At 45.6% G+C, this 25,945-nt stretch overlaps 1 protein-coding gene across 11 annotated transcripts in view; it reads right to left on the reverse strand.

Moving 5' to 3' along the window:
- The window catches only part of disp1 (dispatched homolog 1 (Drosophila)), a 457,303-nt gene that overhangs the window by 24,458 nt on the left and 406,900 nt on the right, over positions 1 to 25,945 (reverse strand). For all 11 annotated transcript variants that reach the window (XM_078542763.1, XM_078542762.1, XM_078542759.1 and 8 more), the window contains 3 exons: positions 21,387 to 21,416; positions 14,177 to 14,300; positions 1,775 to 1,902 (listed from right to left, as the gene is read on the reverse strand). In XM_078542763.1, the coding sequence (XP_078398889.1) occupies positions 1,775 to 1,902; positions 14,177 to 14,300; positions 21,387 to 21,416 (282 nt within the window). The remainder of the gene's footprint in view (positions 1 to 1,774; positions 1,903 to 14,176; positions 14,301 to 21,386; positions 21,417 to 25,945) is intronic.

Raw genomic sequence — 25,945 nt, forward strand, 5'->3', positions numbered from 1 at the left:
GTAATCTTGTGTGCTTAAGTTTTCTTTTATATTTTGTGAATAAAACTTTGACTTTTAATTTTTTAAAAACCCAAACGTGTTACTGAGTCTCTTACTGCTGAGATCGGTACAGCTTCTTCTCATTATCAGAACACAAAAAAAAAGGTTAAGGCCCATAAGCCAAATTTCCCTCTGGGATTTGGTTTGCGCAGCAATTAACATCAACTATGGTCATAACAATGCCAAACAGACTTGAGAGTAAAATTAGAGCTCATGGACTCAAAGGGACAATAGCAACATGGATGCGAAATTAGCTGAGAGACAGGGAACAGAGTGTAGTGGTTAATGGTTATTTTTCGGTACTGGAGGCAGATTTATAGTGGAGTTCTCCAGGGGTCGGTGTTAGAAACCCTGCTCTTCCTGGAATATATTAATGACCTAGACCTTGGTGTACAGGGCACAGCTTCAAAGTTTGCAGATGATTTAAAACTTGGAAATATTGTGAACTATGAGGATAGCGTAGAACTTCAGAAGGATACAGACAGGTTGATGGAATGGGTGGACAAATGGCAAGTGAAATTTAATGCAGAGAAGTGTGAAGTGATTTATTTTGATAGAAGGAAAGCAGAGAGAGACAATATTAAATAAAAGGTACAATTCTAAAGGGGATGCAAGGACCTGGGTGTATACGTACATAAATCATTGAAGGTGGCAGGACAAGTTGAGAGAGCAGTTAATAAAGTATACAGTATCTGAGGTTTTATCATTAGGAGCATAGAGTACAAAAGCAAGGAAGTTATGTTAAACTTGTATAAAACACTGGTTGGGCCTCAGCTGGTGTATTGTGTCCAGTTCTTTTGGAAAGATAATAAGATATTAGAGAGGGTGCAGAAAAGATTCACGAGAATGGTTCAAGAGATGAGGAACTTCAGCTACGTAAATGTGTTGGAGAAACCCGAAGTGTTTTCTTTGGAGAAGGTTGAGAGGAAATTTGATAGAGGTATTCAAAATTATGAAGGGTCTGGACAAAACAGACAGGGAGAAACTGTTCCCATTGGTGGAAGGATCAAGTTGGTGATTGGCAAAAGAGGTAATGGTGACACGAGGTAAAACTTTTTCATATGAGTGGTTAGGATGTGGAATGCACTGCCTGAAAATGAAAGGCAGACTCAATCAATGTATTCAAGAGGCAATTGGATTATTATCTGAAAAGGAAGAATGTGCAGGGCTATGGGGAGAAGGTGGGGAGTGGCACTGGTGAATTGCTCTTTCAGAGCCAACGCAGACACGACTGGCCTCCTATTGTGCCGAAACCATTATGATTCTATGTTAAAAGAATAGGAGAATTTCAAACTCAATCAATTATTTTGCAAATGCAGTCACTGTTCCTTTAGCAAATGTTGAATCCTCTCCCTCCATGAATGTCTGGCTTTGCCGAACTTCCTCCTTGGTTATGCTGATCTGTTGGTCTCCCCAAATCATACACTCTTACTGTTCAGTTTCAATAACAAGGTCCCAACATCAAACTGTCCTGCTGTGAAATCAACAACAGGATGCCAAAATATCCATTTGGGAAAATAAAATTGGCTGATTTGTCAGTTCTCAAGAAAACCTCAATCTGTGCAAACTGCAACCCTTTCAAAAGGTTTTTGAAGCTTGTTACAACATATTTTTCCTGGGATACAAAACGTATCTGTTGCACTAAAAAAATCTGGCCAAATTCTCATGGTTTGATGCCCTGGTCCCCGAATACATATATTTTTACATGCTGTACTTACTGAGTTATGTAACTCACCTCTTGGCTTGCTCCTCCGCATATTTGAAAGGATAGTTTGCAAGTGTCGCTTGATACCCCGTGTTTTTCACCATGTTATTCCAGGTGACTAATCTCTGACCAATTGCTGTTCCTCTGGGTTCAAATCCCTGCAAACATTCCACAGCAAAATGTCATCTTACCAACAGGAAGCATTTCATTCCCTCCTCCAAAGGTGCAAACTAATGCGCCACTGTTGCACACCAACCAACATTTTCAACATGTTTAATGTTTTTTCTTCCATTCCTTCCCTTAGTACTTACTCATGCTGCTGGGGTACGGTTCTTGCTGCCAGGAATATAGTTCCTGCTGCCCTCTGCTTGCTCACTTAAGTTGCCATTTGATGGAGGAGGTACATGGGATTAGAACTACTGTTCGGGGAAGGATTGACACCAGCTGGCTGGACTGTGCAAGAGGCTTAAAAGAGAGCATGGCCAGGTTAGTCAACCACAGACAACACGGCCGTCAAGCCCTATTCAGTTCTTAGAATCCACATGGCACTTTTTGGCAGGGGCCATGAGATTTTGCCAATAGAGCCCCTGCTGCCATGCTGCCTGAGACCAGCTAGCTGAGCAGAGGCCTGGAATAAAACTGGGAAATTGCTGGTGTGTGTGGCTAGTACTGTACTCAGCCATCAAGGAAACAATCATTTGAGGATATCTATGGCGCATTTAAATTATGCTCGACTACCAGCTGAAAACAAAACTATTCATGAAACTGGTGCCTGCCCCAACCCTCCACACAATAACCTTGAGTAAGAAAAATAGCTACAAAATAGAGGTCTGACAACGTCTCCTGTTCAGCTAGCTGTTTGCAATGCATTGGACTGACGCAAGTCTAATTCTTCCTGTTGCATCCTTCCCAGCCTCCTGTAGGTGGCGATCTATCCCATCAACAGCAAAAAGTAGACAATCCAAACGTTCTGCTGAATTATCACCTACATTAGAGGAAGCGCATCGATGTCGTTAGCAAACCCTTGTTATTACATGTTATGCTTTAGAATTGCTCATTAGAATCAGCTCATTAGAATAGAAGGACCCAATTATATCTTAGAAACATCACAAGACTGTTCACATACATAGTTTGCGGTCTTTAGTCAGTCCCCAGCTCCTCAAAATTATAGAATCATACAACACAGGAGTCCACTCACCCCCTCATGCCTGTGCTGGCTATTCAATTAGTCCTATTCACTGCTTTTTCCCCATGGCCCCACAAATATTTATCAAATTTCCTTTTGAATTTTATTAAACCTTTTTCCACCTCTCAGGCAAAGGATTTCACATAACTACTCACTGGTCGGAACGGTCCTAGAAATCGACAAAGTCCGATATTGGGTCATACCTAGCACAATGGAAGATGGTTGTGGTTGTTGGAGGTCAGTCATCTCAGCTCCAGGACATCACTGCAGGAGTTCCTCAGGGTAGTGTCCTCAGCCCAACCATCTTCAGCTGCTTCATCAATGACCTTCCTTCCATCATAAGGTCAGAAGCGTGGATATTTGCTGATGATTGCACAATGTTCAGCACCATTCGCAACTCCTCAGATACTGAAGCAGTCCATGTCCAAATGCAGCAAGACCTGGACAATATCCAGGCTTGGGCTGACAAGTGGCAAGTAACATTTGCACCACAAAAGTGCCAGGCAATGACCATCTCCAACAAGAGAGAATCCAACCATCGCCCCTTGATGTTCAATGGCATTACCTTCAATGAATCCCCTACTATCAACATCCTGGGGGCTACCATTGACCAGAAACTGAACTGGACTAGCCATATAAATGCTGTGGCTACAAGAGCAGGTCAGAGGCTAGGAGTTGTGTGACGAGTAACTCACCTCCTGACTCCCCAGAGCCTGTCCACCATCTACAAGGCACAAGTCAGGAGTGTGATGGAATACCCCTCACTTGCCTGAATGAGTGCAGCTCCCACAACACTGAAGAAGCTCAACACTGTCCAGGACAAAGCAGCCCGCTTGATTGGCGCCACATCAACAAACATTCACTCCCTCCACCACCGATACACAGTAGCAGCAGTGTGTACCATCTACAAAATGCACTGCAAGAATTCACCAAGGATCCTTCGACAGCACCTTCCAAATCCATGACCACTCCCATTTGGAAGGACAAGAGCAGCAGATAGATGGGAACACCACCACCTAGAAGTTCCCCTCCAAGTCACTCACCATCCTGACTTGGAAATATATCACTGTTCCTTCACTATCGCTGGGTCAAAATCCTGGAACTCCCTCCCTAACAGCACTGTGGGTGTACCTACACCACATGGACTGCAGCGGTTCAAGAAGGCAGCTCACCACCACCTTCTCAAGGGCAACTAGGAATGGGCAATATATGCTGGTGTAGCCAGCGATACCCACATCCTGTGAATGAATAAAAAGGGTGGGGAAATCAGTGTGTAACCTGCCGATGGCAATGGTGGTTTTTTCTGCCTTAGTGTGTGCCATTTTGTTTAAAAAATTGAGAGGCACAGGTTTCACATCGGATCACTGGCAGGGCAGCCTCAGATTCCCCCGCCCCACCGTGACCGCAGGCCTTCAATAAACTGGGCGCCATATTTAAAGGCTGTCCCTGGGCACAGCTAGCAATCTTCAAGGGACAGGAAGCTGCTGGGAACTGATGGCTGCCAAAGAGCTGCCCCCCAAATTTAACGACGCCTCGCTCGAGTGCCTACTGGATGCAGCGGACGCCCGCTGCAATGTTCTCTACCCCCTCTCTGGGCAAAGAACCTCATCCAAGGTGACAAATCTAGCATGGGAGGTGGTGGCAGCGGTGGTCAGTGCCAACAGCTTCCAAAAGAGGACAGCCACCCAGTGCCGCTTTTGGTAAGGTCCCGCATGGGAGACTGATAACGAAAGTAAGAGCCCATGGGATCCAAGGCAATATGGAAAATTAGATCCAGAATTGGCTGAGTGGCAGGAAGCAGAGGTGATGGTTGAGGGGTGTTTTTGTGACTGGATGCCTGTGTCCAGTGGGGTTCCACAGGGATTGGTGTTGGGTCCCTTGCTGTTTGTGGTATATATAAACGATTTAGACTTGAATGTAGGAGGGTTGATCAGTAAATTAGCGGATGACACGAAAATTGGTGGGGTGGTAGATAGTGAGGAGGATAGCCTTAGATTACAGGAGGATACAGACAGGCTGGTCAGATGGGCTGATCAGTGGCAAATGGAATTTAATCCGGATAAGTGTGAGGTGATGCACTTGGGCAGGGCAAACAAGGCACGGGAATACACGATGAAAGGTAGGACCCTGGGAAGTACTGAGGATCAGAGGGAGCTTGGTGTGCATGTCCACCGGTCCCTTAAGGTAGCGGGACAGGTAGATAAGGTGGTTAAGAAGGCGTATGCGATATTTGCCTTTATTAGTCAAGGCATAGAATATAAGAGCAGGGAGGTTATGCTGGAACTTTATAAAACGCTGGTTAGGCCACAGTTAGAGTATTGCGTGCAGTTCTGGAATCCGCATTATAGGAAGGATGTGATTGCACTAGAGAGAGTGCAGAGGAGATTTACCAGGATGTTGCCTGGACTGGAGAGTTTTAGTTATGAGGAGAGATTGGATAGACTGGGGTTATTTTCCCTGGAGCAGAGAAGATTGAGGGGGGACATGATTGAGGTGTATAAAATTATGAGGGGCATAGATAGGGTAGACAGGAAGGAACTTTTCCCCTTGGTGGAGGGATCAATAACCGGGGGGCATAGATTTATGGTAAGGGGCAGGAGGTTTAGAGGGGATGTGAGGAAGAATTTTTTCACCCAGAGGGTGGTGGGTATCTGGAACTCACTGCCTGAAAGGGTGGTAGAGGCAGAAACCCTCATAACATTTAAGAAGTATTTGCATGTGCACTTGTGATGCCATGGCATACAAGGCTATGGGCCTAGTGCTGGAAAATGGGATTAGAATGGTTAGGTATTTGTTTGACTGGCGCAGACTTGATGGGCTGAAGGGCCTTTTTCTGTGCTGTAGACCTCTATGACTAAGATAAATGATCTCCTCCGTTCCACCAGGGTAAGCCACTCTTCTCATCATTCTCAACTCACACACTCACAAACCCATCACACATCCACAGGGATTTCAATCACTTCCAGGTCAAGGGCCATCACCATTCACTCTCTCACGCACACCTTCATCTGGCCTGTGAATCATGTCCTCATCCTGTCCATGCCACCACTCAGCACCCACACATGCCAGGCATCCTCCTCATCTGACATTCTCTCCATCTGTATTCATGCATGGCAAGCTGTCACACAAGAAGAGGTTGCAGACTGGTGGAAGAGTGCCTGATATCAAGGTCCTCTGTTTCAAAATAGAGCCATGCAGCTGGCTGGCGACGATCTGGACCGTTCCTGTGATGACGTTGAGGTTGGCGGCCAAGTGAGGATCCAGCACTGACCCCAGCAGCTTCAACTTCTCAAGCCAATGAGGGTGCCACTGCCATACAGCAGGGCCCCAAAAGCAGGCCAGGGCCCTCCAGGTCTCAGCCCTCCAGAGGACACCTGCCAAGGTCATCACAGACAACAGGGCGTAGAGTCAGCAGGCCACCTCACCTGTAGGTGTCAAAGGAGCATCAAGATATACTAGCAGGAATAGAAAAGGTCAAGAACGGTGTTTATCACTTGTACTAAATGCTGACCATTGTAAATACACTCCCAAAAATGTCTCATCTCTGTGTGTGCTCTCAGTACCTTAGAGGTGGGTCTGCACCCCGCCTCTCTACCCCACCCCTATCTCGACACCATTCCTGACAGGTGAAGCTGTGGTGCTGAAGGGAAGAGGTGATGAAGCCTGCCAAAGGATCAAGTTGTCTTGTTCATGTCAAAGTCCATGTGCCTGCTGTGTCTCAGCAGCTTCTCCACGATATGAGCCTCTTCACAGAGTGCATGTGCGCTGCCCTCAGCTAGACAGGTGTCAAGATGTTCCCAGTTGCAATGTGAAGATCTCAGGAGTGTCCTCACTGCGTCTCATCATCATCCTACTGGAATCTTGTGGCAATGAGGGCCTCATGAGTAAGCCTGCCTCATCTGGCCAATGCAATGGCCTCATTGCCTGCATCCTCTCCTTCCAGGACCTCATCACCCTCATCCCCTTCGTTTTCTCATCGGAGGACACATGAAGCTCTTGCATCTCCTCATCATCCAGGTCCTACCCCCATTGCATCACCAAGTTGTGTAGTGTGCAGCAAGCCACTATGATGCATGACACCCTCTGGGGAGTGTACTGGAGTGCTCCGTCAGATCTGTACAGGCACCAGAACCTCATTTCCAGGATGCCAATGGCGTGCTCAACCAAACTCCCCAGGAGACTGAAGCTGCTGCACGGGCATCATCAGCCACGTCCTTCGTGGGTAGCCCTTGTGCCCAAGGAGCCAATTCTGCATCCTGTGTGGTCCCTGGAAGATGTCAGGGAGACCTGCTGAGGATGTACGAGTCATGGATGCTTCCAGGGTATCTTGTACACAGATGCATGACCCATTTGTTATGGTTGCAGACCAGCTGAACATTGAGAGAGTGGAAGCCTTTGTGGTTCACATACTGGACTGCTTGTTGCCAGGGAGATTTAAGAGCCACATGAGTGCAGTCGATGGTACCCTGCACCTGTGGGAATCCGGATGTCTCAGCAAATTCCAGCGCTCTTGCTTCCTGGCTTGCTTGATCTCTGTTGAAGTTGGCAAAGTTGTGTGCCTTGGGAAAAAGGGCGTCTGTGATGTCCTGGATACATTTGTGCGTGGAGGTTTGTGAGTGGGTAAACAGAGTGCAGCTGAGGAAACTGAGAGCAGACTTGGAGTTTGGTCAGCGGGGGATTTTGGTGAAGGGATGAAGGAGGTGATGTGTCAAAGCTGCAGCATGTGGGTGTTCCTGGATAACATTGTGATCCAGGGCAAACACGTCTGCAGTAAGTGTTTGCAGCTCGAGGGACTTCGGCTCAGAGTCATTGAGCTGGAAGCTGAGCTGCAGACTCTGCGACACATCAGGGAGGGGAAAAGTTACCTGGACACTTTATACCAGGAGGCAGTCACACCACTTAGGATAGGGTCTTCTGATTTGGTCAGTGGTCAGGGACAGGAGGGTGTGACTGTGAGGGAGGCAGGTAAGAGGGCCCAGAGGGCACGAGTGCAGGAGTGTCAGCTTCTGCAATTGTCCAATAGGTCTGAGGTTCTCTCATCTTGTTTGGATGAGAGCGGGGGCTGCGGGGTGGATGAGCAAACTGACCATGGCATGGAAGCCATTCAAGTGGGGGGAGAAAAACAATGTCGTGGTAGTAGAGGACAGTATAGTGAGGGGGATTGACACTGTTCTCTGTAGCAAAGAGCGAGAGTCCAGACGGCTGTGTTGTCTGCCCGGTGCCTGGGTTTGAGACATCTGCTCAGGGCTGGAGAGGAACTTGTAGTGGAAGGGGGAGGATCTGGTTGTTGTGGTCCATGTAGGTGCCAACGACGTAGGTAGAACTAGTAAAGAGGTTCTGCATAAAGAGTATGTGGAGCTAGATACTAAATTGAAAAGCAGAACCTCAAAGGTTATAACCTCTAGATTATTATCTGAGCCGCATGCAAATTGGCACAGGGTACAGAAAATTAGAGATGAACACTTGACTGGTGTGGGAGAAGTGGGTTCTGATTTGTGGGGCACTGGCACTAGTACTGGGGAAAGTGGGGGCTGTATCGTTGAGATGGTTTACACCTGAACTGTGTTGGGACCAGTGTTCTTGCAAATCGCATAACTAGGAAAGTAGAGAGGGTTTTAAACTAAATAGTGGGGGCAAGGGATCAAATGTGGAAAGATGTGGTATATCAAAGAGTGGAGACAAGGTAAGAAAGGAAAATAGTAATATGGGAAATGAGGGCCGGAGAATGGTAGGAAGCGCCAGAGGGAAAAACCTAAGAATGCACCAAGAATCAAGACTAGATGTCACAAAGATAACAATAAGTCAAAACTAAAGGCTCTGTATCTGAATGCACTTAGCATTCATAACAAAGTAAATAAATTGATAGCGCACATTGAAGAAAATAAATATGTTCTGATAGCCATTACTGAGACGTGGCTGCAGGATGACAAGGATTGGGTCCTAAATATTGAGGGGTATATGGCCTTCAAGAAGAATAGGAAGCTAGGTAAAGATGGAGGGGTAGCACTGTTAATCAAGAATGGCATTTGCAATAGTTGGAGATGACCTTGGTTCAGGAGATCAGGATGTAGAATCGGTTCGATTGGAGATGTGGAATAGTAGGGGAAAGAACTCACTAGTGGGAGTGGTCTACAGGCCCCCTAACAGTAACCACAATGTAGGGCGAAGTATACAAGAAGAATTATTGGGTGCTTGTGATAAAGGATGGTAATAATCATGGGTGACTTTAATCTACATATAAACTGGAAAAATCAGATTGGCAGTAGTAGCCAGGATGAGGAGTTCATAGTCTGCTTTCGAGATAGTTTCTTTGAGCAGCACGTTCTGGAACCAACCAGTGGGCAGGTTATATTAGACTTGGTATTGTGTAATTTGACAGGATTAATTAATGTCCTCAGAATAAAGGCACCCCTAGGTAGCAGCAACCACAATATCATTGAATTTTACACCCAGTATGAAATGGAAGAGAGTGGGTCTAAAATTAGTATTTTAAACTTAAATAAGAGCAACTATGTGGGCATGAAAGCCAAGCTAGCTGAAGTTAACTGGTTTACTGAAGAAAAATGCGAAAGGGAGGACCCACCATCCATGGTTAACTAAAAAAGTTAAGGAAAGCATCAAACTTAAGGAAAAAGCATATAACTGCACAAAGATGACTAGCAGATCAGATACTTGGTCAGAATATAAAGAACGGCAGAGAAAAACTAAAAGGTTAATCAGGAGAAAGAAATTAGAGTATGAGAGGAAGTTAGCTAAAAATGTAAAAACGGATAGCAAGAGTTTCTAAAGGTATTTAAAAGGGAAAAGAATAAGTAAAGTGAGTGTTGGCCCTCCAGACAGTGACAGTGGGGAGTTAATAGTTGATAATAAGGAAATGGCGGATGAAATGAACAAATATTTTGCTTCTGTCTTCACCGTAGAGGATATAAAAAAGATTCCAGTAATAGCTGTAAATTAGGAGGTGGAGGGGAGAGAGGAACTTGGTGAAATTACAATCACTAGGGAAGTAGTACTAAGCAAACTCATGGAGCTCCAGACTGACAAGTCTCCGGGTCCAGATGGAGTTCATGCTAAGGTCTTAAAAGAGGTAGCTAACGAGGTAGTAGATGGGTTCGTGTTAATTTTCAAAAATTCGCTAGATTCTGGAAAGGTTCCATCAGTAGCAAATATAACCCCTCTATTCAAGAAGGGAGGGAGGCAGGAAACAGAAAACTATAGGCCAGTTAGTTTGTCATCTGTCGTGGGGAAAGTGTTAAGAGTCGATCATTAAGGAGGTTATAGCTGGGCACTTAGAGGAACTCAAGGTAATCAGGAAGAGTCAGCATGGTTTTGTGAAAGGGAAATCATGTTCAACCAATTTATTGGAGTTCTTTGAAGGAATAACATGCACTGTGGATAAAGGGGAACCTGTAGATGTGCTGTACTTGGATTTCCAGAAGGCATTTGATAGGGTGCCACATCAAAGGTTGTTGCAGAAAATAAAAGCTCATGGTGTAACATATTAGCCTGGATAGAGGATTAGCTGGCTAGCAGAAAACAGAGAGTATGCAAAAATGGGTCTTTGTTCGATTGGCAGGATGTGACAAGTGGAGTCCTGCAGGGGTCTGTACTGGGGCCCCAACTTTTTACAATTTAAATCAATTAGATGAGGGGAGCAAAGGCATGGTAGCTAAATTTGCAGACAACACAAAGATAGGTAGGAAAGTATGTTGTGAAGGAGACATAAGGAGTTTGCAGACGGATATATATAAGTTGAATGAGTAGGCAAAAATCTGGGCAGATGGAGTATAATGTGGGAAAATGTGAAGTTGTTCAATTTGGCAGTAAGAATAAAAAAGCAGAGTATTATTTAAATGAAGAATGGTTGCAGAATTCCGAGGTGCAGGGGGGTCTAGGTGTTCTCGTGCATGAGTCACAAAAAGTTAGTGTGCAGGTACAGCAAGTAATCAAGAAGGTTAATGGAATGCTATCATTATGAAAGGAACTGAATATAAAAGTAAGGATGCTATGCTTATACAGGGTATTGGTGAGATCGCATCTTGAATACTGTGTGCAGTTTTGGTCTCCTTATTTAAGGATGTAGATATGCTGGAGGTGGTTCAGAGGAGATTTACTAGACTGATAACTGGAATGAGTGGATTGTCTTATGAGGATAGGTTGGACAGGCTGGGCTTGTTTCCACTGGAGTTTAGAAAAGTGAGGGGTGACTTCATTGAAGTATACAAGATCCTGACTGGTCTTGACAAGGTAGATGTAGAAAGGATGTTTCCTCTTGTGGTTAGGGGGAACTTTATGGGCTGTCCTTTTAGGACAGAGATGAGGAGAAATTTTTTCTCTCAGAGGCTTGTGCGGCTTTGGAACCCCCTGCCTCAAAAGGCAGTGGCGTCACTGAATATTTTTAAGGCAGAGGTAGATAGATTCTTGTTAGGCAAGGGAATCAAAGGTTATCGGGGTAGATGGGAATGTGGAACTCGAAACACAAACAGATCAGCCATGATCTTATTGAATGGCAGAGCAGACTCGGGCTGAATGGCCTCCTTCTGCTCCTATTTCGTATGTTTTTATATATCCTGCAAAGATCCCCCGTGGGGCTCTGGAAGGAGCCACTGCTGTAGAAATTGAGTGCAGCAGTAACTTTAACTGCCACGGGCAGTGGATGCCCTCCAAGATCCCATGGTGCCAAATCCTACAGAAGGTGGCATATGTGCGTGACCAGTTCCCAACGCACAGGCGTTGGGGGCACTGGTTCTCGCTCATCTGCAGATAGCGCATGCGCCATCTATAGACCCTGAGCCTAGCGATGTGCCTATGAATGATGACTCTATGGGGTACATCCTCTGCATGCCCCTTGGTCTTCAGGGTTCTGCTCCTCCCTTTGGTGAGCCAGGTGCCTCCGTCGCATTCTTCGCCTTCTTCTCTCCTGCCTATAAGCAAGCAGGCAGACAATGAGATCATCAGGCTCCATGTTCCTGATGGTCTCCTCACTGCAGTGTCAAAGAGAGAGGCGCAAGGGTCAGCAATTGTCACCTAAGGACCCCTCTTGGTCAAGTCATCACCTGCGGCTGCCTCTAAAGACTCCTTAACACATGCCAGAGAGTCCAGATCACCACATGGATGCCCTGTGTTTAGTGCGCATGATTGTTCACCATGCCCCCACCCAGCACCTCCCCACACGATATAACCGAGTAGCGACAGCTTCAGCTACTCGACTGCGTCCTGAAATCTCATCTCATGCACAGGTATTGTCCTAACCTGCACTCCAAGGCTTCGCGGTTTGCTTAGACCATGAGGATGACTTTTCAATGTCAACTGAAAGATAATGCAAGGGACTTGGGAGCACATCCCTCATCAGTGTTCGATGGCCATCTTTCCCAAGCGGATCCTCAAGCTTGCCTCAATGGTTCTGCAGCACTGTAGCATTCATTCAAGTTTGAAGTGTGTGCACGAAGGGTTAACTGTAGATAAGCAATTATTGGCACTGTCCAGAATTAGTGCAATTGAGTGGGCACAGTTGCCCCTGACTCCAAGCATGTCAATTGAGCTCAAGCTACATGCTCACAGCTGCAGAAGAGTTCTCATCTTTGACTCGTTTTGGCACTTGCACAGCCGTTTTCTCCACCCCCCCCGGCATGTGTTTCTGTTCAAACTTTGGTCTGTGCTGCCATGAGCCCCCCCCATTGCACTGCAGCCCTTACCCTGATGTTCCCTTCTCCCTGGCACTGTCGTCCCTGCCTGGAGGTTCCCTTCTCCCACTTCCCCTCTGGCACTGTAGCCCTTGCCCTGACGTTCCCTTCTCCCTGGCACTGTCACCCTTGCCCCAGCATAACAAACCAGCCATGAAGAAGCCGCTGTGGAGGCTCGCCTGTGACCAACACTACCCACCCCCACCCCCAGAAACTGCAGAGCTGCTTCCTTGCATTGGGATCATCGCAAGCACTGCACAAAGTTGTGTCCACTAACCTCCGAGTTCCCCTTTGAGTTCAGGTTACCAGGTGCGTGCCTTTTAAAGACAATTGTAAATCATGCTATCGTAAAATCACACCGACGTGGGCTTTAAATATGATGTGGGGGATGATTCCAGTATGTGGCCTCAATAATGCGATACAGATATGTTCAAATTAAGTTCCCGACTTCTGATGATGGAAACATAGCCTGCCATTGATGGGGGGAGGGGACAATCACTACGCCGGGAAACAGGCCTACGGCCTTCCCACACGATTCTCTGATCTCGCCACCGACCACACCTGACACGATTGGGCGCGGGAAATCCTGGCCACTGTCTATAAAACAATCTCTCCTCATCTGCCCTCTGTTTCTTTTGGCAATTATTTTAAACCTGTGTCTTCTGGTTATTGATCCTCCTGCCTTTGAAAACAGTTTCTCCCTACTGTTTAAAATAATTCACACAAAGTAAGTTCACACTAAGTTCAGCGACATGCCATGTTTGCAGATAAATGACATGCCCATTTTGTTCACAGCAACCTCCCATAAAAGTAATAGGAAGAATGACCTGCTAAACCAGTTTCTGACAGTGTTAGACAAGGGAACGTTAGCCAGGTCACTGCGAGAATTGCCTGTTCTTCTGTGGATTCTGCTGTGGAATATTGACTGCCCTCTGTTTAACATTGCGCCCAAAAATTGAAAGCAGAAGTGTTGAAATACCCCTCCCAGCAAAAAACCATGAAGTTCCAGTGATGATATGAACAAGCAGCGCTGCTGACAGCAACTGGAATAACAGAATATAATCCTCACTGTTTATCCAGCTGTGATCTAACTTTACAGTAGTGTCAATAGCTGTTGTTAAATACATCAATACATTGCAGTCTAACTACTGGAACTGGAGATGGTGTTTTAATTGCTCGGTGTTGAATGCTGAGCTGCAGGTCATCCCACTCATGTCCAGTGGTGAGTGTGATTTGATCTTGATCTGGACTGATGTAACAACTATTTATAAATTAAATTGTGTCTGCTCATCTCTCAGCTCATCTCTTTGCTTTATTTCTTGCTCCCCCAATAATATGCATTTCTAGCAGAAGTCACTGGATAGTGGCAGCCACATCTGATGTTTTCTTCTTTACTCCTGTGGCGGTGTGGATGCTCATGATCCCAAGATGAGCTTCCGCCATCACAGAAACCACTATTTCCACCTAGAAACTACAAAGCTACATTAAAGGGAATAAGGTTGCATTGATCTTTAGAATTTGATGCAGCTTCAGTTACTTCAGAGAAAAGGGTAAATCACTCACCAGCAGTGGGTCAGAGAAGTCTGGAAGGTCTGGTACCAGGATCCCAACCAGTGCACATATCACTATTAGCACTGTGCATAGCCCCAGGACCACCACTGGCCAGTCAGCAATTAGAGCTGCGTAGCTGTAAGGCGGAAACACCATCGTCACATCACACACAGTTTACAACATGGCATCTCTATTTCTTAGAATAAAACAGCGCAAATATCTAACTCTGTAGACTGGACTTCCAGAAAACTTTGCACCACGAGGAACCCAGACAAATATTTTTTTAAAAAGCGCCATCAACTGAAGGTTGAAGTAATAGTTCCAAAGGCTTGTATTCCTCCAGGATTTGATGAGGTGCTAATGTTTTACATGTGAACATTGTGATGAGCATCTACTTCATGGTTCATGTTAGTACTTTAGAGGTAATGTTTAGTTCTGGGAAGATTAAAGTTTAACTATAAAAATTAGGATAGATGCAATGAAAACAACTTGGAGTCTATTACAATTAAAAGGTTGGGGCCATGTTGACTTAAGGGGTTAACAGCTGGAAAGGAAAGACCATAAAACAGTAGGTGGACTTACTTAGCTGGAGAGCTGGAGACATGATGCCTACATTGCTTGTAAAAATGTTCAGTCCAGGGAGATGTTTTGTTTTGGGAGTTGGAGCTAAATTAGTTCAAAAGCATTCTGTGAACCCTAAAAGAATACATCTTCATGGAGATGGGCGGAGCTTAAGAAAGTTCTCTGGTTCCTATTTAGGTTAGTGATCTGCAGTAGCAGAATAGGCTATTCCAAAAGGGTGCTGCTGTTAGCAGGCTCCAGGCAGATAGAGCTCAAAGAGGCCCTGGCAGCCAATAGTCCAGCTGTTGTTACAGTTTGGACTTTGTGTGGTTTGCAGCTCACAGAGAAGTCTTGGGGGGATAAGAAGGTGGCAGAAGGTCACTGGTTCTGGGCTGGAGGTAGTTAAGGTTCAGGAGAAGCCCTAGGAGCCATCTATAGCTCTGTGCAGCCAGGAAGCTGGAGTCTGGAGAAACCCAGGGGCAGTGCTACCTTAGTGAAGCTACTGGTTTGCAAAAGAGTTGGAAATGTGCCAGTAATTAGAAGATGGAGTGCAGCTTTGTGAATCCTGTGGAAAGCAGTCTCAGGAGAAGAGATTGAAACATCAGGAGGTGAGCATTCATTGAGTCCAAGTCGGATAAAAGCAAAATACTGTGGATGCTAGATTCAGCTCCACCTGCCCCACCCCCCTTTAACAGTATAACTTTCATCATATTTCCACTTCTCTTCAGCACTGAAGAAGGGCCATACGGGCTCGAAACGTTAACTCTATTTCTCCCTCCACGGATGCTGCTAGACCTGCTGGGCTTTTCCAGCATTTTCTGTTTTTGTTTCAGTCCAAGTTGGAGTCACTTCTGAGGGAATTCACAGACTAGATCTTTGAAAGTGAGGAGATAAAATCCCTCACGGGGAGACAGTTTTAATGAGATTTTGTGACTCACAGGGAACACTGATGTCTGGGTAGGTTCCTGAGAAATCCGTGGGATTGGTCTTAGTCGCATCTGCATTTAATGGTGGTGTGGTATGTTTGCAGTTTGCCTGTGTATTCATATTTACCTCATGTTAATTCTGAATATTAGAGTATAAGATATATATTGCAAATGGCATTACTTTTCTGATTCTGTAAAGTTTGTTTTGGAATTTCATGGCTTTATTCTCCTAGTGGGTAACTGCGAATTCAAACTTTGTCTACTTTAAATAAAAAGGTACTGGTCCCTACCTGGATCATAACTCAACAATAAAGTTAGCAAATGTCACTTAAGAGGATAGAGAAATATCTAGCTGAAAACAGGAATGGAGCTGGTTGAAATAGATGGGGATAATCACTCTTTGGGCATGATAACAGTCGCTGCTGGGCTTGGAGAAGCAGGTTATTGAGGTCAATGTTGAATGGTAGGAGAATACTTTGGAGTTTTCATAAGATCAAAAGAAATAGGAGGAGTAGGCCATTCAGCCCCTTGAGCCTGCTCCACCATTCAATAAGATCATGCCGATCTGTTTGTGGCCTTTCCTAGTCCCCCCCGCCCATAACCCTTGGCTTCCTTGTAGATCAAAAATCTGGAATTCTGAAATAAAAACAGGAAGTGCTGAAAATCTAATTCAGCCTTGAATATATTCAATGATCCAGCCTCCACTGCTCTCTGTGGAAGAGAATTCCAAAAGCTAATGACCCTCAGGGAAGAAATTCTTCCTCATCTTCTTAAATGGGAGGTTCCTTATTTTTAAACTGTGCTCCCTAGTTCTCGATTCCCCTTCAGAATCTTATATGTTTCAATAAGATCACCTCTCATTCTTCTAAACTCCAGTGAATATAGGCCCAACCTGCTCAACCTTTCCTCATAAAGCAATCCCTTCTTCCCAGGAATCCACCTAGTGAACGTTCACTGAACTGCCTCCAATGCAAGTAGATCCCTTCTCTAGTAAGGAGACAAAATCTGTATACAGTACTCCAGGTGCAGCCTCACCAAATTATAGCAAGGCTTCCCTACTTCTATATAAAACCAAAATACTGTAGATGCTGGAATTCTGAAATAAAAACAGAAAGTGCTGGAAATACTCATGAACTACATCTGTTCAAGATGGTGGCCAAGGGCAAATAGGGATGGACAATAAATGCTGGCCTTGACAGCGATGCCCACATCCCGTGAAAGAATTTTAAAAAGGCGGTGGTGTAGTGGTAATATTAATTGACTAGCAATCCAGGGGCCCAGGCTAATGCTCTGGGGAGATGGGTTCAAATCTCACCATGGCAGTTGGTGGAATTTAAATTCAATGAATAAAAATCTGGAATTGAAAGCCAGTCTGTGATGGTGACCATGAAGCTATCATCAATTGTCGTAAAAACCCATCTGGTTCACTGATTTTTTAGGGAAGGAAATCCCCAATCCTTACCTGAGCTGGCCTACATGTGACTCCAGACCGACAGCAATGTGGTTGACTCTTAACTGCCCTCTGAAATGGCCTAGCAAGACACTCAGTTGCGAAATTGGGGATGGGCAACAACTGCTGGCTTTACCAGCAACACCCATATCCCATGTAAGAATAAATTTTTTAAAACTTGGCCCCTCATTCCCCCCTCACTGGAACCTGGCAGCCTTAACCAGGTGAAATCCCCACTTTGGTGTCCAGCTTCAGCGATGATCTCCATTGGGGATTGCCCAGCAATGACCCAGCAATCACTCCTGCCTAGCACTGCTGGGATCACAGAGCTGCCAGCCATCCGATTGGCCAGCAGCTCTTTGAGGCAGGACGTCCTGCCTGAGAAGTGAAAATCCTGACTTCATCCTAAATGACAGTGGGGCAGCTGTTCTTCTCCCAGGCGAGATCCCCACTGAATTTTTGCTGGGGAGGCCCCCCAGTTTAAAAATTTATTCTTATCAGCAACATCCATATCCCATGTAAGGCCAGCAGTTGTGAGGGGAAGAGTGAGGTCGGGAACCAAAGTGCCCTTAAAATCCAGCCCAAAAGCGCTACTTGCCAAAAAAGACAACTAAAGAGACAAAAAACATAGAAAACGCATACAAAAAAAAGCACAGATCCTTCCTTCCTGACTCCACACCCACTGCACCATTTCCCATTCTGCATGGATTTATCTTGCTCAACTGCAGGATAGGCTTTCAATATTTAAGACCACTTGCTCCAGGTTTCCATGCATGATGCTAGCCCTGGAACCAGAATGTGTATCTGACTACTAATAAGTTATGCATAAAGCTTGGCAGAGGCACAACAATTAGCTCTAGATCCTGCTGAGAATGGAATTTCCTTTCAGAAAGGTTTGGCTCTGTTCAGTGTCTGTGGAACCCACCCAAGGAAAAAAGAAAGGTTGACAGTCCTATATTTAGAGTGCTTCTTCACAACTTGAACTTCCTGCGATATGTTGACAGACTGAACAAGAACAGACCACTGACTTTGGCACAGGGACACGTCACACGAAGAAATGCAGGGCAATCAAATCAAACAGCTACTTCAGAATTAACTGTGGCGATTAAAAGTGAGGTCAATATGTGTTGAGGGTATTACGGGATATGGAGGGAGGCAGGAAAGTGGGATGCTAAAATATTAGTGGAGTACGCTCAATGGATCAAATGGCTTATTCCTGATCCTATAGTTCTCACTAGCTTAGTTGGTTAAGGCAGCAAATAGCTGAGCCATACTGAAGATACAGACTCAATCCCCCAAATATAAAATAAAAACAGAAAATGCTGCAGAAAGCAGGTCTGGCAGCATCTGTGGAGAGAGAAACAAAGTTAACGTTTTTAGCGTGTATGGCTCTTCTTCAGAGCTAAAGAGAAGTAGAAATGTGATGGAATTTATTCTGTTTAAGAGGGGGTAGAGCAGGTGGAGCAAAACAGAAGGTCAGGGATATGTGGGAAATAAGGAGAAGTTTGATAAAGATATCATGGACACAGGCCAAAGGGAGTGTTAAAGACTATAGAAGGTGCTGATAGTGGCAGAAAGGTAAGATAGCAGAATGTGTTATAGCAGAACAAGGGTGAACGCTTTGTGAAAGCACAACATAGAAACAAGTGTCAGATGACCCTGTGTGGTTGGGGGTGGGGGGCTGGGAAAAAGGATTTTTTTTTCTCAAAATGAATAAATAAATAAATAAAAACAGGAAAATAATTCAATCAAAAAAGGGGTAAAGACGGAGGGGAGAGTTTATGGTCTTAATTCGTCGAACTCGATATTAATTCCAGAAGGCTTTAAAGTGCCTAATTGAAAGATGAGCTGCTGTTCCTCCAGTTTGCATTGGGCTTCACTGGAACATTGCAGCAGGCCAAGGACGGACATGTGGGCATGAGAGCAGGGTGGGGTGTTGTAATGGCAAACAACAGGAAGGTCTGGGTCACGCTGTCAGACTGAGCAAAGGTGTTCCGCAAAGTGGTCACCCAGTTTGCGTTTAGACTCCCCAATGTAGAGGAGACCGCATTGGGAGCAGCGAATACAGTAGACCAAACTGAAGGAGGAGCAAGTGAAGCGCTGCTTCACCTGAAAGGAGTGCTTGGGGCCTTGGACGGTGAGGAGGGAGGAGGTAAAGGGGCAGGCGTTGCACCTTCTCTATCTCCCTGACTCAATCCCTGTCTGTGCTGAATTAACCAATCTCACCTAAGAGTGGTGTTAGAGGTTGGGAATAAATTGGCTAGGGTGTCCATTCTAGTTATTGTGGTTAAGAAAAAAAATATTCATTCATGCGACATTGGTATTGTTGCCAAGGTCAACATTTATTACCCATCTCTAATTGTCCTCAAGAAGGTGGTGGTGCTGAGCTGCCTTCTTGAATGTGGGTCTGGAATCACAAACAGGCCAGAGTGGGAAAGGACGTCAGATTACCTTCCCTAAATAACATTACTGAACCAGATAGGTATTTACGACAATCTGGTGCTTTCATGGCCACCATTACAGACAAGCTTTTCAGTTCCAGATTTATTTATTAATTGCATTTAAATTCCCCCAGCAGTTGCAGTGGGATTTTAACCCGGGTTTCTGGATTATTAATCCAGTAACATAACCACTGTTACCATACTCCTGACTGTTATCCCCTATCCAGCAACCCAGAGATATGGGTGCAGATCTCAGGCAGAAGCAGATGGGACTCGGCTGACAATAAAGGCTTCTTTTGATTGGAGGTTAATAAAGTAAAAAACAATTGTCCTCATGCTGTTTGAGAAACTATTCCATCTCAGTGTTCTCAAATGTGCAATAATGCTATTACATTGTTACCTCCAGGTGTCTATGCATAATACGGTTTCAAAAGTAGAGGAAAGGATAGCATAATCATGACATTCTTCCTCTGGGTATCTTTCACATTCTTAGTGGATATTAATCATAGAGTATTTGTTGGAGTATCTGTGGCACCTAATGGTGGGAGAATGGTAGCGCACAAGCTCCAAATTCTCCCAACAACTATTAAATCATGAATTCAATAAAAACAAAATACTATGGATACTGGGAATCTGAAATAAGAACCGTGAATGCTGGAAATACTCAGCAAGTCAGGCAGTATCTGTGGACAGAATAAAGTTAGCATTTCAGCTTGATGACCTTTCAACCTTCCAGTTCTGATGAAAGGTCACTGGCCTGAAATATTAACTGTTTCTCTCTCTGCAGATGCTGCCTGACATGCTGTGTACTTTCAACCTTTTCTGGTTTGATGTGCTGTGTATTACACAGACTAATATGATAATTTCTGCAGTTGCCAGCTCAGAATACTGTTATAATTATGAGGTTTATGAGATTTTATATTTTGTGACTGTAGCTTTAAATTTAAAGTAAATGAAGGGGGTCATGTGGCCTTTTCTGCAGTTTGCCTGAGAGCAAGCCTGGGTGGTAGAGATCAAAGGAAGGCTCAGATTGTCTTACTGACAACAAGGTGCAATACATTTATGCTTGGAGACAGTAGCAGCAGTCTCTGAGTATGCCAGAATACCTGAGTATAGCATGAATGCCGGAGTCTGCCAAAATCCCAGAAAGGTGTTATAGGTATTGGGTTGTAAACAGTTGCACTGTAAACTTTCCATTTACTTCTAAGATGAAAGGAGTTGGGATCAAAGATAGTTAATTAGCATTTCTCCCTAGATACAAGGCTAATGTGCTTCACATTGCCATGTGGAAGAGGGAAGAGGAAGCCATAGTTGAGATCAGGTTACAGGCTTCCCTACAAATCCATGAATATCACAGATAGACAACAGTTGGGTTTGGGGTGGTCTGAGAGCTGGAGAGCAAGAAACAGAGGCAGCCAGTTCTGCATCTGAAGCAGAGAAAATGCTGACTCTACTGTTCACCATACAAAATCCAGGCGGGAGCTTGTTCAGATTGGGTGACCATGTTTGCAAGGGTTTAAAGGAGGTGAAAGATTCACCTATCTTGGGCTAGTGGGAAGGAAGCTGCAGTGTAACCCTCACAGTGAAAGTCAGTTCTGCAACCCACTGGAAGCTGGGAGCAACTGTGGACTGTTTGCTATAAGGACGTTAATTCTGCAGAGATTACGATATGTGATAAGTATAAAAGAGAATGTACCTTTCTGTAATTTAAAGTATAAATTGCCTACAAAAAGAAAATATTGAACACTGCTCTGCACATATGGCCCCAGGTCTCAGACTGGAACTGGCTGGGAGCTCTGTACAAGACATATTTGGCAGCAATGCTAGTACTCTAAGCCACTGACCTTCGGGGAAATCGGAAAGGCCTTGGAGGTCTGAAAGGAAAACACAAAGAAGTAAAGTTAAATGCACATGCTAAAAAGTGATCATTATTTTAATTAAAAAAACATTTCCACACTTTTCTTCCTTTATTCTTTCATAGGATGAGGGCGTTGCTGGCAAGGTCAACATTTGTTGCCCATCCCTAATTGCACTTGAACTGAGTGGTTTGCTAGGGCAGTTAAGCGTCAACCACATTGCTGTGGTTCTGGAGTCACATGTAGGCCTGACTGGGTAAGGACAGCAGATTTCCTTCCTTTCAGGACATTAGAGCACCAAACAGGCTTTTACACAATCGATGATAGTAGTCATGGTCACCATTATTGAGGCTAGCTTTATATTCCAGATTTATTTAAGTTTAAATTTCACCGGAAGCCATGGTGGGATTTGAATAAGTGTTCCTAGGGCATTAGCCTGGGTCTCTGGATTACTAGTCCACCATCCCTCCCTAACTTCCCTGCCCTCCCCTTGTTTCACCCCAGGTAGGAGAGGTTGGGCCAACAATCTAAAAGTTATTAGGAGATAGGAGGATTAGCAGTAATCCCATGGGAACTCTCTCTGCAATCTTCCTCTCTTCTTTTGGGAAGGTTCATGTGGCATCTCCCTTCTGTAATACCACTTAACATTGATGACTGCCAGATTGGTAATATAGTACTGGATGACATACAAATCAGATCTCAAATGCGCGAAGCCAGTGCCTCAATGTGACGCTGCAAATATTACAACAACAACTTGCATTTATATAGCACATTTAACATAATGAAACATCCCAAAGCAATTTCACAGAGGCAGTTATGAGACAAAAGTTGACACCGAGTCACACAGATAGTTTTTCAGGCTGGTGACCAAATATTGGTCAGAGAGGCTGGAATTGAGGAGCGTTCTAAAGGAGGAGAGAGAGGCAGAGAGGTTTACTGGGAAACTTCCACAACCAAATGGTAAAATGAAGGAAGCAAAGGTGGGCAGAAAAGCATTATCGTCACACTGATGCTCAGTTGCTAAGTGTGCCTTGTGGTATTGTATGAGCCCTACAGACCAGGAGGCTCATGAGTTACATCTCTGATCTGTGTGAGATAGTTGATCTCAGCTGTGGCAGAGATGGGGGTTCAACGTTGTCTGGGTAAAGAGAAGGGGGGCAGGTATTGCTCTGATCCTGAGCACTGCGTCAAGCGAGGACAATGCTCTGAAGGAAGGTCCTCGCCCTGAAATGTTAACTCTGTTTCTCTCTCCACAGATGCTGTTGGACCTGCTGAGTATTTCCAGCATTTTCAGTTTTTATCTCATATTTCAAGGATCTGCAGTATTTTGCTTTTGTCCCAGCAGGAGTTACTTGTTTTAGCAAAGAAACCTGGCAGTGACTGAAACCTTTGGTATTTTTGGCCCCTCTCAGTAGGATTACAGTTGCAGTTTGGGAATAGTGTAATTTACCATCTGTTCTTACAAGCAGCAATAATTGTTAAATAAACTTCCAAGAGCCTCCAAATCCTCTAGTGTACCCTGTAACCTATGTTGAGACACCTACATCTCAGCTGTACAAACAGAGTGAATCAGCTGTTGATGAAGTTTCAGCTTGTCTAACAGGGAAACTGCTGCCTTCACCTCCCCAGTTTAAACACTTAAGCTGTTGCAGATTCTATTCACTGTTGCTCACTACAATTGTACTGAAGGCTGGACCAGAGCTACTGGCGGTTGGCTCCTTCGCTGCTTTAAAGTGTGTGTTATGGACTGGCAAAAAAATACAAAGGGCAGGACCATCCCAGATTTACACTGCGAAGTAGCCGGCGTGAAAAAGGACGTTTTACCTGCTGGTCGATGGATGCCCTTGCGAATGGAAAGTTGTCTCAAGTGGTGTTCCACAGGGCTCAGTGTTGGGACCCTTGCTGTTTGTGTTATATATTAACGATTTGGACATGAGCATGGGGGGCACGATTGGGAAATTTGCAGATGACACAAAGATTGGCCGAGTAGTGGATAGTGTAGAGGATAGCCATAATCTCCAAAACAATATAGGTGGGCTGGTGGAGTGGGCGGTAAAGTGGCAGATGGATTTTAACATAGAGAAGTGTGAGGTCATACATTTAGGGAGGTCAAACAGTTACAGGGATTACACAATAAAAGGGAATATACTAAGAGGGGTGGATGGAGTGAGAGATCTTGGCGTACAAGTACACAGGTCCCTGAAGGCAGCAGTTCAAGTAGACGAGGTTGTAAAGAAGGAATATGGAATGCTCTCCTTCACTGGCAGAGGTATAGAATATAAAAGTAAGGATATAATGTTGGAATTGTATAAAACACTGGTGAGGCCACAACTGGAGTATTGTGTGCAGTTCTGGTCACCACATTACAGGAAGGACGTAATAGCTCTGGAGAGAGTGCAGAGGAGGTTTACAAGAATGTTGCCAGGATTAGAAAAGTGTAGCTATGAGGAGAGATTGAATAGGTTGGAGTTATTTTCCTTAGAACAAAGAAGGCTGAGAGGTGACTTGATTGAGGTGTACAAAATTATGAGGGGAATAGATAGAATGGACAGGATAAAATTGTTTCCCTTGGTGGAGAATTCTAGAACCGGGGATATAGATTCAAGATAAGTGGCAGAAGGTGTAGGGGGGACATGAGGAAGAACTTTTTTACGCAGAGGGTAGTGTGTGTCTGGAATTCGCTGCCCAAATTGGTGGTAGAGGCACAAACTCTAAACTCTTCTAAAAAGTACCTGGATCTGTACCTTAAGTGCTGTAAGCTGCAGGACTATGGGCCGGGTGCAGGAAGGTGGGATTAGAAAAGGCACCTGGGTGTCCTCGGGCTGGCATGGACAAGATGGGCTGAGTGGCCTCCTTCTGTGCTGTAACTTTTCTATGGTTCTATGGCTGCACTTGCGGGTTTTTGCACTGTATCGTCCCAATCCCGTCTCATTAATCATGCATTCCTGGGAAACACGCCATTTCGCTGGCGAGCGGCTTCCGATTCGCCCGTCACACCGTCACCTCACCACTTCCTCACACCGGGACCCATATTTAAAGTGCAGCCGCGTGCACACCTCTCAGTGCTTCCAGCCCAGGATCGCTGCACAGAAAACATGGTCCTGAGAGGAAAGGAGACTGCAGCCCCCCTAATTCAGTGATACGTCCCTGGAATGTCTTTTGGACGCAGTGTAAGCCTGCCGCGATGTCCTCTACCCCAGCTCTGGGAGATGGCCAGTAAGCATGGCCGCCAATCCTGCATGGGAGGCAGTGACAGTGGTGGCCAGCGCCAACGGCCTGCAAAAGAGGACAGCCACCCAGTGCAGAAAGGGGATGAATGGTCTCCTCTGTCCTGCCAGGGTAAGTCACTCTCCTCATCACTCTCAACTCACACACACACCCACTCACCAGCCCACCACACATCCACAGGGATCTCACACCTCAGGAGAAAATACCACTAACTCTCACACACATCCTCACATCTCCATCAGGCTCATATCCTCTGGAGCTCACGTCCTCATCCTGTCCATGGCTCCATTCACCACACAAACATTCCAAGCGGTGCCATGTGACCTGCTCACACTCTCTCCATCTGTTTTCATGCAGGAGAAGCTGGCTGACAGCAGCAGGGAGAAGTCCCAGGCTCGGGGTGAAGTGGCCCACATTAGGCCCCTCACTCACTTTGAGGAGCATGTTGTCCCGCTGACTGGCGAGGACTTGGACCGTGCCTGTGGCAACGGTGAGGTTGGCTGCGAACACCCACCTGAGGATTCCGCACCACATCATCTATCTCATTGCAACTGTGAGTGCTCTCTCTCTCCTGCTTTGCCATGTACTAGTTATCTCTACTTTGATTCACAGGGAGCTCTGTGAAGTGACTGACAGCCTCGGCCAGCCAGTCCCTCAGCTCTATCCAGATCCTCACCTCCAGTCAAGAGGACACCTCCTCCATTGAAGAGCTGGAAATAAGCAGCCTGAAAGACCTGTCACAGTGCTTACCCACACCCTCCACCAGCGCAAAGACACACACCATGGTGGGACCCAGATCAAGAGCAGGCTCAGGTTCACAATCTGGTGGTCGCCGCACGGAGATATGTCCATAGCAGGAGGAGGCAGGTTCAGTTGAGCCCCCGGCACTTGCAGGACTGTTAGGGAAAAGGCATCTATGAGGTCCGAGTCAGATGACGAGCCTTTGGATTCAGCCTTCCAACTCATTGTGGGGAGTCAGCAGAAGCTGGGGGAAGATCACGCAGAGCTGTTGGAAGCCCTCAACAGAGTGGCACGCGAGTCGGAGGAGTATGTCCGCCTGCTGTCTGATGAAGTGGTACCCACATGTATGCATAGGAAGGTCTTCATGGGAAGGATGATGGACGCCATGGAGACCCTGGTCCAGCAGAACACGGGGTGTGCTTAGACCTGCACTCCATCACAGTAGCCATTGGCGTGTTCCTTTAGTGGCAATGTGAGAGGGAAACAGGGCACAGCAGCATCTCTCCAGGTGCTCCTTCCCCTCAAGGAGTCAGGCCAGGGTCCTCGGGCAGCCCAAAGGGAGGAGCAGCAGCTGGACA

This window comes from Cetorhinus maximus, chromosome 5 (assembly GCF_964194155.1).
Source record: "Cetorhinus maximus chromosome 5, sCetMax3.hap1.1, whole genome shotgun sequence".
Classification (NCBI taxonomy): domain Eukaryota; kingdom Metazoa; phylum Chordata; class Chondrichthyes; order Lamniformes; family Cetorhinidae; genus Cetorhinus; species Cetorhinus maximus.